This window comes from Chiloscyllium plagiosum, unplaced genomic scaffold (genome assembly GCF_037043375.1).
Source record: "Chiloscyllium plagiosum isolate Xiang-an unplaced genomic scaffold, Cpla_swu_hap1 HiC_scaffold_8, whole genome shotgun sequence".
Lineage (NCBI taxonomy): Eukaryota > Metazoa > Chordata > Chondrichthyes > Orectolobiformes > Hemiscylliidae > Chiloscyllium > Chiloscyllium plagiosum.
The window spans coordinates 14103034-14117109 of NW_028270146.1; the positions used below are offsets into that span (position 1 = coordinate 14103034).

Genomic DNA, 14076 nt, shown 5'->3' on the forward strand with positions numbered 1-14076 from the left:
TAGTAAAGTTCCATACCCATGAAGATGGCCTCAACCATTATCTTGGGGTTAATGTCATACTACATGTAACCCCACCATACTGTTCTGTATCTGTAAATATTTTCTTTCTTGTCTGTATTGGCACCATCATCTTGATAACTTATGATCTCTCTCTCTACCTTCGTTTGTAGGGTTTTGGGTTACTTGTCACTTTGGTTAGGTCCTTGGCACAGGACCCTTATACCTGTCATGTAATTCCAGACATTTAGTTTGTCTCCAGCACTATCTTTTAATTTTTTTTCTAATTATCTCTCTGTCTCAATTAATCACATTATAGGTCATCCCTTTACTTGCAGAGGCTTGTTATTAAGCCTGTTAACACTCCACTCACGACATTTGTATGATCTTTTGATCCCTCTGCTTATAAATACTGTGCCAGTGTGCTTCCCTCCACTTCACCTGACAAAGCTCCGAAAGCTTGTGATTTCAAATAAACCTGCTGTAGAGTCAGATGTACAGCACAGAAATAGACCCTTTGGTCCAAGCCGACCAGATATCCTAACCTAATCTAGTCCCATTTGTCAGTATTTGGCCCAGATCCCTCTAACCCCTTCCTATTCATATACTCATCCAGATGCCTTTTAAATGTTGCAATTATACCAGCCTCCACCACTTCCTCTGGCAGCACATTCCATACAAACACCACCTTCTGTGTGAAAAGGTTTTCCCTTGGGTCCCTTGTAAATCTTTCACCTCTCACCTTAAACCTACGCCCTCTAGTTCTGGACTCCCCCAACCCACAGAAAAGATCATGTTTACTTACCCTATCGATACCCCTCTCATGGTTTTATAAACACTCATTTCCGATGTCCATGGAAAATAGCTCCAGCCTGTTCAGCCTCCCCCTATAGATCAAACCTCTGACAATGTCCTTGTAAGTCTTTTCTGAACCCTTTCTAGTTTCACTACATCATTCCAAAGCATTGAGACCAGAATTGCATGCAGTATTCCAAAAGTGGCCTAACCAATGTCCTGGGCAGCTACAACATTTCCTCCCAACGCCTATACTCAATATACTGATCAATAAAAGAAAGCATACCAAACGCTACCTTCACTATTCTATCTACCGGTGACTCCACTTTCAAGAAACCATGAACTTACACTCCAAGGTCTCTTTGTTCAGCAACGCTCCCCAGGACCTTAACCATTAAGTGTATAAGTCCTGCTCTGATTTGCCTTTCTAAGATACAGCGCCTCACATTTATCCAAATTAAACTCCATCTGCCACGCATTGGCCTATTGACCCATCTGAGCTGAAAATGTGTCGCTGGAAAAGCACAGCAGGTCAGGCAGCATCCAAGGAACAGGAGAATCGACGTTTTGGGCATGAGCCCTTCTTCAGGAAGAAGGGTTCCTGAAGAAGGGCTCATGCCCGAAACGTCGATTTCCTGCTCCTTGGATGCTGCCTGACCTGCTGTGCTTTTCCAGCAACACTTTTTCAGCTCTGATCTCCAGCATCTGCAAGCCCTCACTTTCTCCTATTGACCCATCTGAACAAGATCCTGTTGTACTCCAAGGTAACTTTCTTCGCTGTCCACTACACCTCCAAGTCTTGGTGTCATCTGCAAATTTGCTAACCATACCTCTTATGTTAGACTATAACCTGGTGTCCTGTGACTTCTGACCTTGTCCACCACAGTCCAACATGGGCATGTTCTAAAATGGAAGGAAAAGACATTCAAGTTGAACTGTATAGCAACTTGCATTTATTTAGGGAAATGTGTCCAGGTTTGAGAACTCTGCAGCTAAAGGAGCTCTTTAAAGTCCAAATTGAGAAAAGCTTTCACGAGTTTTCTTCTTGTTTATTCCCCGGGACTGTGCTGGCCTCTGGGGACGGTCTAGCGCATTTTCCCGTATCGATTGAAACGTTTGTAGAGGTAGCGGATTCTCTTGTTGAGGTTGTGAAGGTCTGCCTCGAACATTCGCTCGCCCACGAAGCGTCTCTTTCTCAGGCAGCGCTGCAGCTCGTTGCCCCTGAAGCCTCGGAGCCAGGCGGGGCCGCGGATCAGGGCGCGGGGGTGCACGGTGAAGCCGCCCAGGATCCCCACGTTATCGAACACGCCAAACATCGCCCTCTTCTCCGTCCATCGGTCCACCGCTCTCGGCTTGGGGATCGCGTGCATCCGGATTAAAGCCGGGACGCCGAGGGTAAACGGCCTCTGGGAGGTGAAGGACGGGCAGCCCCCACTCAGAGCCGTCCAACCCCAACGGAGAACCGAAGCCACCGCAGACCAATGTCTCCTGGACACCGCCATGCCATTTATTTTACAGAGAATTTGAAAGTGAAACTGCAGCAGAGTGTGCATAGGCTCCACCCGGTGGCTTTTGTATGCATTTCCTTTCTGACGTTGCATTTATAGTTGGCTCTGAGCCCGGGGTGCAACTCTTGTCTCTGTGGGTAGTAAATACAGTACTTTTAAAAACCTGTCCAGGCTCTCTCCTCTAGAGCAGGTGAGACTTGAACACGGCTCTCCTGATTCACAAGCTGCTCCACCACAATCAATATCCCGACCTGACCAATTCCTCAAAGATACATCTGTATCTGAATATGATGAGGAGGTACTGGGGTGGACAGTTTCAGAAGTGGAAAAGCACAGGTCTTATGAGGAAAGGCTGAGAGACTTGGGTCTGTTATCATTGGAGAGAAGAAGGCTAAGAGGGTATTTGATCGAGACATACAAGATGGTCAGAGAATTAGATAGGAATGATGATATCAGCTTCTACTAGGGGACATAGCTACAAACTGAGGGGTGATAAATTTAAGACAGATGTCAGAGGCAGGTTCTTTATTCAGAGAGCGATAAGGGCATGGAATGCCTTACCTGCCAATGTAGTTAACTCAGCCACATTAGGGACATTTAAACAGTCTTTGGATAAGCACATGGATGATGATGGAATTGTGTAGGGTGGTGGGCTTAGGTCAGTGCACAGGTCAGTGCAACATCGAGAGCCAAACGGCCTGTTCTGCGCTGTATTGTTCTATGCTTCTGACGCTCCAGGGAAAACAGCCCCAGCCTATTCAATCTCTCCCTGTAGCTCAAATCCTCCAACCCTGGCAACATCCTTGTAAATCTTTTCTGAACCCTATCACTTTTCACAACATGCTTCCAATAGGAAGGAGACCAGAAGTGCACACAATATTCTAACAGTGGCCTAACCAATGTCCTTTACAGCTGCAACATGACCTCCCAGCTCCTGTACTCAATGCTCTGACCAATAAAGGAAAGCATAGCAAATGCCTTCTTCACTATCCTATCTACCTGCGACTCTACTTTCAAGGAACTACTTTCAACCTGCACTTCAAGGTCTCTTTGTTCAACAACACTCCCCAAGACCTTACCATTAAGTGTATAAGTCCTGTTAAGATTTGCTTTCCCAAAATGCAGCACCTCTCATTTATTTAAATTAAACTCCATCTGCTACTCCTCAGCCCATTGGCCATCTGGTCCAGATCCTGTTGTAATCTGAGGTAACCTCCTTTGCTGTCCAGTACACCTTCAATTTTGGTGTCATCTGCAAACTTACTAACTATACCCTTACGCTCACATCCAAATCATTTATATAAATGAGGAAAAGTATTGGACGCAACACCGATCCTTGTGGGACTCCACTGGTCACAGGCCTCCAGCCCTCCACCACCACCCTGACTTGGTGTCAGAATAGAAGGGGGATGCTGAAAGCAGGCAAACTATCCAGTAACTAGTGATAAACTGTAAATGGTGACAAAGTGTTAACCTCACTGTGCAGCAATATAGAGGCCCCAACTAACATTGCAGGTATTGGTTCAATTCTGATTTGGTTAAAACGTGATTCACTCTGGAATTTTAGACTGGCTATGGTGCCATCAAACTACTATCAATTGACTTTTTATTTTTTAAAAGTGAAAACATCTGGTTCCCATATGCCCTCCAGAGGGGAAAACAATGTTCCCTTGCCTGACCTGGCCTACATGCCAAAAGCCTTCTTCACTGCCCCATCAACCTGTAACTTTACTTCCACAGGACCGTACACTTGAACTCCAAAATCCCTCTGTTCCACTAAATTCCTTAAGGCCCTACCATTCACCATGAAACTCCTACCCTGATTTGACTTTCTAAAATCCAAGACCTCACACTTATAACTCCATTGCCATTTCTCAGCCCAGTTCCCCAGCTGATCGAGGTCCTGCTGCAACTTCTGATAACCTTCCTCACTGTCCATGATACCCACCCATTTTAGTGTAATCTGCAAACTTACTAATCATGCCTTGTGCATTCTCATCCAACTCATTGATACAAACACCAATAAGTTTGTTACTGGAGTTTTCAAACTCAACACACACAACTTTTTTAATGTTTACCAATATCAGGATTCTAACTTAGGAAATCTTGGATATTGTTCTCAAGATTTGTGAGGATATAAATAGGAGACTATAACTTTTATACTTGTGCAGTGGACTAGATTGAGTGAAGTGTAGGTAGAGTGCTACTTCACCTGGAAGGTGTGTTTGGGCCCTTGGATACAAATTTAAAAATCTGTTTACCTTCCCCTTAAGTGTTCAGTGCCCCGGGCCCATTGCACTCTGGGCGAGTGAATTCCGTGAAGAATTCACAAGAATACAAATTCAAGGACAAAAGCTGCATGAGAGGACAGTGCTGATTAGTTGGCTGATCTGACTCCCTGTTTGTATTGCTTTTCAAGACTTATGGTCTGTTCCTGTGGTAGTCTGAGTTTTCTTTGTCTGTTGTAGGTTGAGTGTTTGAGCTTTGACTGGTTTTGCAGTCAGGTGTGTTTTAATGAGGAAAGATTGAGCAGTTTAGGCCTATACTCACTAATAGGAGGTAAAAACAATGACTGCAGATGTGGGAAACCAGATTCTGGATTAGTGGTGCTGGAAGAGCACAGCAGTTCAGGCAGCATCCAAGGAGCTTCGAAATCGATGTTTCGGGCAAAAGCCCTTCATCAGGAGATGAAGGGCTTTTGCCCGAAACGTCGATTTCGAAGCTCCTTGGATGCTGCCTGAACTGCTGTGCTCTTCCAGCACCACTAATCCAGACTCTATACTCACTAATGTTGAGAAGGATGAGAGGAGATCTAATTGACATCTTTTTAATGCTAAAGGGGATTAACAAGATGAATGGTTTCCCTGTGGGTTAATCCAGAAAGAGAGGTCATAATTTGAGGTTAAGAAGTGGCAGATTTAAAAAAAAAATGAGGAGGAATTACTTCTCTTAAAGGGTTGTGAATTTGTAGAATTCACTTGCTTAGAATGCAATGGGTCCAGGGCACCAAACACATTTAAGGGGAAGGTAAACAGATTTTAAAATTTGTATCCAAGGGCCCAAACACACCTTCCAGGTGAAGTAGCACTTTACCTGCACTTCACTCAATCTAGTCCACTGCATTCACTGCTCATAATGTGCTCTCCTGTACATTGGGTTCACAGAACACCTATGGTCTGTCCTCATAAAAGACCCTGAGAGGCTGGTTACCTGCCACTTCAACGCACCACCTTGTTCCCTGATCAACATCCCCATCTCAGACTTGATGCAGTGCTCCAGTGAAGATCAGTGCAAGCTGGAAGAACAGCACTGAGGTTTCCGCTTGGGAGTTCTAAGGCCTTCTGAACTCAAAGCAAATTCAACAATTTTAGGCTTCAGTCACCTTCTCACAAGTCCTTACCCCAACCCCACACGCCAGGCCTTATCATATGGTCTGCTGTTAGCCACTAATAATCCCCATTAGCAGCTATTCGTTCTCCTGGGCTGACCATTATCCACTCGTTTTTCTGTACAATTGTTCTTCTGTCTTTAGGCGTTCTCGCCACTATCATTGACTTCCCACCCCACCTTATTTTCAGCCTTTTCTGAGCTACCATCAATTCTAAGGAAGTCACTGGACCCGAAATGTTAAATCTGATTTCTGTTTTAGATTAGATTACTTAGTGTGGAAACAGGCCCTTCGGCCCAACAAGTCCACACCGACCCACCGAAGCGCAACCCACCCATTCCCCTACATTTACCCCTTTAACCTAACACTATGGGCAATTTAGCATGGCCAATTCACCTGACCCGCACATCTTTGGACTGTGGGAGGAAACCGGAGCACCCGGAGGAAACCCACGCAGACACGGGGAGAATGTGCAAACTCCACACAGTCAGTCGCCTGAGTCAGGAATTGAACCCGGGTCTCTGGCGCTGTGAGGCAGCAGTGCTAACCACTGTGCCACCGTGTGCCACAGTTGCCTTTTCCGCTGTCGTAACCTCACAGCCAGTGAAGTGGTCACTATCTGCCACATTTCCTATGTGAAAACGATCTGCTGAAAAATCCCACAAAAGATCATTGGCAGAGCAATGAATCATAAAATTTATACAGCACAAAAATCAGGCCCACAGTTGCTGCCAGACTTGCTGAGATTTCTGTTTTTTGTTTCTGATTTCCGCATTGGCAGTTTCTTTTTTAAATTAGTAATGGGGTGAAAGATTATGGGGAGCAGGTAGGAAAGTGGAGTTGAGGCCGAGATGAGATTAGCCATGATCATATTAAATGGTGGAGCAGGCTCAAGGGGCTGAATTGCCTGTTCCTGCTCTTGGTTTTTAAGTTTTTCCTGTCTGATTCTGTCGCAGGTGTTTGGCTACCATCCAGCTGTGAGGCTTTTAATGTTCTGAGCATTTCTGTACAGTATTTTCGTTCAGATGCTTGGCATGTAGTCAAATGCTGCTTGTAAAGCATTTTATTTCCATTAATTCCTATTAACTTAAACAACATCTTTAATTTCTTCATTACATTGGTCACTTCCTTTACTGTGTATAAATCATGGAATTGTAGCAACCACACAATGAGGCCACTTGGCCCATCAAGTAAGTACTGTATATGCTGATCCATTCGCCCCATTGTAGAAGGTCTTCCCGGAAAAAAAATTATAAATGTTTCATATTGCAAGCTCCAGAAGTATTTTTAAATGAATCTTGTGTTCTCCCAACATCCCTCCCCTGTGAAAATCAAATTGTCTGATCTCCAATCCATTCTTAATTATTGATGGTTTGAATCATTCTCCCGTGTCTTGTTCTTCCAATGTGATCTTTTCATTAACCTTTTAGACAATCCCTTAACTCTGTCTTGATGCCTCTGTGAGATAATTTGTTGTTGGGTCCCTCTCTTTCTTCCCAGTTTTCCTCATTGGCCAGACCTGTAATTCTCTGCGGCAGCCTCTTGCTGCCTTGCTTCCAATCCTTGAAGAACAACCTTGCTTCTGAAACTGGACAAAATTTAAAAGAGTTGCCTTTTCCGCTGTCGTAACCTCACAGCCAGTGAAGTGGTCACTATCTGCCACATTTCCTATGTGAAAACGATCTGCTGAAAAATCCCACAAAAGATCATTGGCAGAGCAATGAATCATAAAATTTATACAGCACAAAAATCAGGCCCTTTGGCCCATCCTGTCTGGGCTGGTCATCAAGCATGTATCTATTCTAATCACGAATGGCAATGGAGAGAGATTGGGGGGAAAGTCTTACTAATTGGATATCTTACTTGAAGAAACAGCCCAGAATGAGCTAAATAGCTACCTCCTCTTTTGTATGATCAAGATTCTTGATCAAAATACACCTTCAAAAGATACCTGGAGCATGAAGCAATCTTTTGATATTTTGGGGGAGGGTTTGTACTGTTTGGATTTCATGTGAGCTGTTTTTACTTGGCTCTAGTTGAAGATGATTTTGTTTTTCCTTTTAAATAAATCCAGGTTTTTCGGGAATGTGATTTGGGTCAAAAAGGCTACCTGAGCAGAGAGGACCTCAAGGTTGCGGTGGTAGCTGCGTTTGGATATAAACCTTCAAAGGTAACAGTGCTGCATCCGAATGATTCAGTCAAGCTTGTTTAAACCTGGCTTTAAAATGTCCTACCAGCTGTGACTCAAAGGATAGCGTTCATGCATCTGCCCCTGGAGGTTGTGGGTTCAAACCCCCAGCCAGGGTCTTGACCATAAAATATCAGGCCAACTCAGTGCTGATGCCAAGAATGAATCTGTAGGAACTGCTAAACTATCAAATGTAATACCTGTGGAAGGTTGTCACAGGCTGAGTCTTCTCTATTCTCTGTAATTCAGGACTGATCATGTGCAGTCACTTTTTAAAATACGTTTTTGCTCCATAATTCCTTGATTGTAGAATCCTTCAGTACAGAAGAGCCCTTTAGCCCATCCAGTCTGTACTTACATTAGTCCCATTTTTGCTACACTAGGTTCATACCCTCAAATGTTATGACACTTCACGGGTCCATCCAAGTACTCTTTAAGGATTGCGAGGTTTCCTGCCTCAGCTATATTTCCAGGCATTGCATTTCAGGCCCCCACCACCCTCTGAGTGAAAACATTTTTCCTCAACTCCCCTCTAAGCCTGCTGCCTTTCACTTTAAAATTATGTTCCTTAGTACTTACCCTTCTACTAATGGGTACAGCTACTTAATAGTCACCTGTCCATCCCCTCATAATGTTATACCCCTCAGTTAGGTCCCCCCTCAACCTTCTCTGCTCCAAAGTAAAAAAAACTCTAACTTATCCAACCTCTATTCAGCTTCATTGCTGAAATGCTGCAAACCAGGCACCAGCCTGATGCCCTCCAGTCCGATCACATCCTCCTGACAATGTTATGACCAGATCTGGATCAGTGGTGCTGGAAGAGCTCAGCAATTCAGGCAGCATCCGAGGACAGGCAAAATCGACGTTTCGGGCAAAAGCCCTTCATCAGGAATAAAGGCAGAGAGCCTGAAGCATGGAGAGATAAGCTAGAGGAGGGTGGGGGTGGGAGAGAGTGGCATAGAGTACAATAGGTCAGTGGGGAAGGAGATGAAGGTGATAGGTCAGGGAGGAGAGGGTGGAGTGGATAGGTGGAAAAGGAGCTGGGCAGGTCGGACAAGTCCGGACAGGTCAGGGGATCGAGTTTCTGGAGGTTAGAAGCTAGGATGAGGTGGGGGAAGGGGAAATGAGGAAACTGAAGCCAAACGCCAACTCGAGGACACCTCTTCCTACCGCCCCCTTGACCATGACCCCACCCCCCATCACCAAACCATCATCTCCCAGACCATACAGAACCTCATCACCTCAGGAGATCTCCCACCCACAGCTTCCAACCTCATAGTCCGGGAACCCCGCACTGCCCGGTTCTACCTCCTTCCCAAGATCCACAAGCCTGACCACCCTGGCCGACCCATTGTCTCAGCATGCTCCTGCCCCACTGAACTCATCTCTACCTACCTCGACACTGTCCTATCCCCCCTAGTCCAGGAACTCCCCACATACGTTCGAGACACCACCCACGCCCTCCACCTCCTCCAAGACTCCGTTTCCCCGGCCCCCAACACCTCATCTTCACCATGGATATCCAATCCCTCTACACCTCCATCCGCCATGACCAGGGCCTCCAAGCCCTCCGTTTTTTCCTCTCCAGACGTTCCCAACAGTACCCCTCCACCGACACTCTCATTCGTTTGGCCGAACTGGTCCTCACCCTTAACAATTTCTCCTTTGAATCCTCCCACTTCCTCCAGACCAAAGGGGTAGCCATGGGCACACGTATGGGCCCCAGCTATGCCTGTCTCTTTGTTGGCTACGTAGAGCAGTTGATCTTCCGTAATTACACCGGCACCACTCCCCACCTCTTCCTCCGCTACATTGATGACTGCATTGGCGCCACCTCGTGCTCCCGCGAGGAGGTTGAGCAATTCATCAACTTCACCAACACATTCCACCCTGACCTTAAATTTACCTGGACCATCTCTGACACCTCCCTCCCCTTCCTGGACCTCTCCATCTCCATCAGTGACGACCGACTTGACACTGACATCTTCTACAAACCCACCGACTCCCACAGCTACCTGGATTACACCTCTTCCCACCCTACCTCTTGCAAAAATGCCATCCCGTATTCCCAATTCCTCCGCCTCCGCCGTATCTGCTCCCAGGAGGAGCGGTTCCACCATAGAACACACCAGATGGCCTCCTTCTTTAGAGACCGCAATTTCCCTTCCCACGTGGTTAAAGATGCCCTCCAACGCATCTCATCCACATCCCGCACCTCCGCCCTCAGACCCAACCCCTCCAACCGCAACAAGGACAGAACGCCCCTGGTGCTCACCTTCCACCCTACCAACCTTCGCATAAACCAAATCATCCGCCGACATTTCCGCCACCTCCAAACAGACCCCACCACCAGGGATATATTTCCCTCCCCACCCCTCTCCGCCTTCCGCAAAGACCGTTCCCTCCGTGACTACCTGGTCAGGTCCATGCCCCCCTACGACCCACCCTCCCATCCTGGCACTTTCCCCTGCCACCGCAGGAACTGTAAAACCTGCGCCCACACCTCCTCCCTCACCTCCATCCAAGGCCCCAAAGGAGCTTTCCACATCCATCAAAGTTTTACCTGCACATCCACTAATATCATCTATTGTATCCGTTGCTCCCGATGCGGTCTCCTCTACATTGGGGAGACTGGACGCCTCCTAGCAGAGCGCTTTAGGGAACATCTCCGAGACACCCGCACCAATCAACCACATCGCCCAGTGGCTCAACATTTCAACTCCCCCTCCCACTCTGCCGAGGATATGGAGGTGCTGGGCCTCCTCCACCGCCGCTCCCTCACCACCAGACGCCTGGAGGAAGAACGCCTCATCTTCCGCCTCGGAACACTTCAACCCCAGGGCATCAATGTGGATTTTAACAGTTTCCTCATTTCCCATTCCCCCACCTCATCCTAGCTTCTAACCTCCAGAAACTCGATCCCCTGACCTGTCCGGACTTGTCCGACCTGCCCAGCTCCTTTTCCACCTATCCACTCCACCCTCTCCTCCCTGACCTATCACCTTCATCTCCTTCCCCACTGACCTATTGTACTCTATGCCACTCTCTCCCACCCCCACCCTCCTCTAGCTTATCTCTCCATGCTTCAGGCTCTCTGCCTTTATTCCTGATGAAGGGCTTTTGCCCGAAACGTCGATTTTGCCTGTCCTCGGATGCTGCCTGAATTGCTGAGCTCTTCCAGCACCACTGATCCAGATCTGGTTTCCAGCATCTGCAGTCATTGTTTTTACAATGTTATGACCAGAACTGCACACAGTTGGGCCACACGGGTGTCAAGCAATGACCATCTCTAACAGATAATCTAGCTATTGCCCCTTGACATTCAAGAGTCATAGAGATGTACAACATGGAAACAGACCCTACGGTCCAACCTTTCTATGCCGACCAGATATCCCAACCCAATCTAGTCCCACCTGTCAGCACCCGGCCCATATCCCTCCAAACCCTTCCTATTCATATACCCATCCAAATGCCTCTTAAATGTTGCAACTGTACCAACCTCCACCACATCCTCTGGCAGGTCATTCCATACATGTACCACCCTCTGTGAATAAAGAAATTATACAGTCACCACGGATACTACATCAGGGAAAATCCTTGGCTTGTGCATCAGTTTGATCCACTTCGCAGGAAGACATGCATTCTATTTCTAATAGCACCTATGAGGAAGTGGGGTGTGGATTCACAGGAAATTTTGGAGCTTAGGGCTGAGCTGTCTGAAGGCAGACAGTGGTGGAGTGATTTCAAATCAGACTTGTTCGAAGTTTGTGAGAAGATTTGTAGCTCGGGTGCTCGTTGTTGTGGTTCTGTTCGCCAAGCTGGGAATTTGTGTTGCAAACGTTGTAGTGTACAAAAATCCCATGCAAGGACTGCACAAAACACTACATAGGACAAACAGGAAGACAGCTAATGATCCGCATCCATGAACACCAACTAGCCACGAAACAACACGACCAGCTATCCTTAGTAGCCACACACGCAGATGACAAGCAACATGAATTCAACTGGGACGACACTACTATTATAGGACAAGAGCTGAAAATGTGTTGCTGGAAAAGCGCAGCAGGTCAGGCAGCATCCAACGAACAGGAGAATCGACGTTTTGGGCATGAGCCCTTCTTCAGGAATGAGGAAAGTGTGCCCAGCAGGCTAAGATAAAAGGTAGGGAGGAGGGACTTGGGGGAGGGGCGTTGGAAATGCGATAGGTGGAGGGAGGTCAAGGTGAGGGTGATAGGCCGGAGTGGGGGTGGGGCAGAGAGGTCAGGAAGAAGATTGCAGGTTAGGAAGGCGGTGCTGAGTTCGAGGGATTTGACTGAGACAAGGTGGGGGGAGGGGAAATGAGGAAACTGGAGAAATCTGAGTTCATCCCTTGTGGTTGGAGGGTTCCTAGGCGGAACATGAGGTGTTCTTCCTCCAGCCGTCGTGTTGCTATGGTCTGGCGATGGAAAGCCTAACCGAGAACAGCCAGGGAATTCCTAGAGGTATGGCACTCATCCACAGATTCAATCAATTAGCACATCGATCTGGACCCAATATACTGGCCACTGCAACGGACAGCTAGAACTGACAACCAGAAACGGCAGATACAAATCACTACAAATGGTGGAGGAAAGATCACAGAAGCGCTTCACAGGAGGATGTCACCTAGACAGGGGACGAAACGTCTTCAACACAAATTCCCAGCTCGGCGAACACTACCACAACAACAGACTTGTTCGAGTTGGAGAGTACAAAGGTATGGAATGAGATAGAGACTATAGAGGGATTTGGAAGCACGGACATGAATTTTAAAACAGAGGCATTACTGGATCAGGAGTGTGTGCCAGTTAGTGAGCACAGAAACCCAGAGTTGTTACAGTGCTGAAGCAGGCCATTCAGCGCATCGTGACTGCACCGTGGAGGTGAAGACTGATTCCAGTTTCGGCAGCAGAGCCTTGGATGAATTCTTGTTTGTGGAGTGTGTTGGAATTGAAACTCTGTTGCATTGAGATCAATCCCTCACTCCCTTTTTCCATGAGGCTGGATCAGAGCTGAGTTCGCAAAAGATGGTTTGATGAATTTGTTTTGGACAGCAGATGGCAGCCTCTCACTTCTGTCAAAGTGGAAGTTAGGTTCTAATTGAGAAGCCTCTGAGCAAGATCTTGCATTTTATCAATAGGACAAGTGAAGATTATTCATGGGCTGCTTCCCTCTTATTAATTTTTGAATAGACCCATCAAATTTCAAATCCAATGTTGATCTTGCTATTTGCAACCTCTGCAGCCAAACTTTGTATTTCTCGCTCTGTTGTATCATCCTATGATCTTTGTATGTTACGATCTGTCTGTACTGCGTGCAAAACAAAGCTTTTCACTGTACCTAGGTACATGTGACAATAATAAATCAAATCAAAACAAAAGAGTTGGGACTGCGCAGCAGCCTGAAGATCCTTCGCAACAACAACATTCCGATTGGCTGATTGTATGTTGTCCCAAAGTGTGTCACAGGAGTGTCATCAGACACATTTTGACACTGAGCAATGTGTGACAACAGTGCCAAGTGCCCAGAAACCTGGGGAAAGAGCAGGGTTTATGCATTTTCGGGGAACCCATTGATAAAAGCACAGCCATCAGTGGTGAAGCAATTAAAATCTGGAATATACTAAACCTGGAGGGAAGCAGAGATTCTTGAGGGGTTTGCAAGCAATGAAGAGAATTTGTAAATTGAACCATTGGTGTACTGGGAGTCAGTGCACAGATTTCCTGTGTATTCGTTCAGGGGATGTGACAAGGCCAGTGTTTATTGGGTGAGGCCACTTATCGAATACTGCGTACAATTCTGGTCACCCTGCTCTGTGAAGGAGAATACAGAAAAGATTTACAAGGATCTTGCCGGCATTGGAGGGTATGAGCTATTGGAAGAGGTTGAATAGGCTGGGCTCCCCCCCCCCCCCCCCCCCCCCCAGTCGAGTGTCAGAGGCTCAGGGGTGACCTCCTAGAAGTTTATAAAATCATGAGGGGTATGGATAGGTCTCTTTTCCAGGGTAGGGGACTCCAAAACTAGAGGACATAGGGGTAAGGCGAGAGGGGAAAGATTTAAAAAGGACCTGAGGGGTCTTCACACAGAGGGTGGTGTGTGTATGGAATGAGCTGCCAGAGAAAGTGGTGTAGACTTGTACAATTACAACATTTAAAAGGCATCTGGATGAGTATATGAATAGG

At 46.8% G+C, this 14076-nt stretch overlaps 1 protein-coding gene across 2 annotated transcripts in view; it reads left to right on the forward strand.

The window, feature by feature from the left end:
- Positions 1–14076, forward strand: part of efcab11 (EF-hand calcium binding domain 11) — a 100059-nt gene that overhangs the window by 5711 nt on the left and 80272 nt on the right. Inside the window, exons 1-2 of one of the 2 annotated variants that reach the window (XM_043696964.2) lie at positions 2214–2366; positions 7763–7858. In XM_043696964.2, coding sequence (XP_043552899.1) covers positions 2274–2366; positions 7763–7858 — 189 coding nt within the window. In that variant the 5' untranslated portion in view covers positions 2214–2273. Of the gene's footprint in view, positions 1–2213; positions 2367–7762; positions 7859–14076 lie in introns of those variants that run through there. The other variant, XM_087989598.1, reaches the window with a different exon arrangement.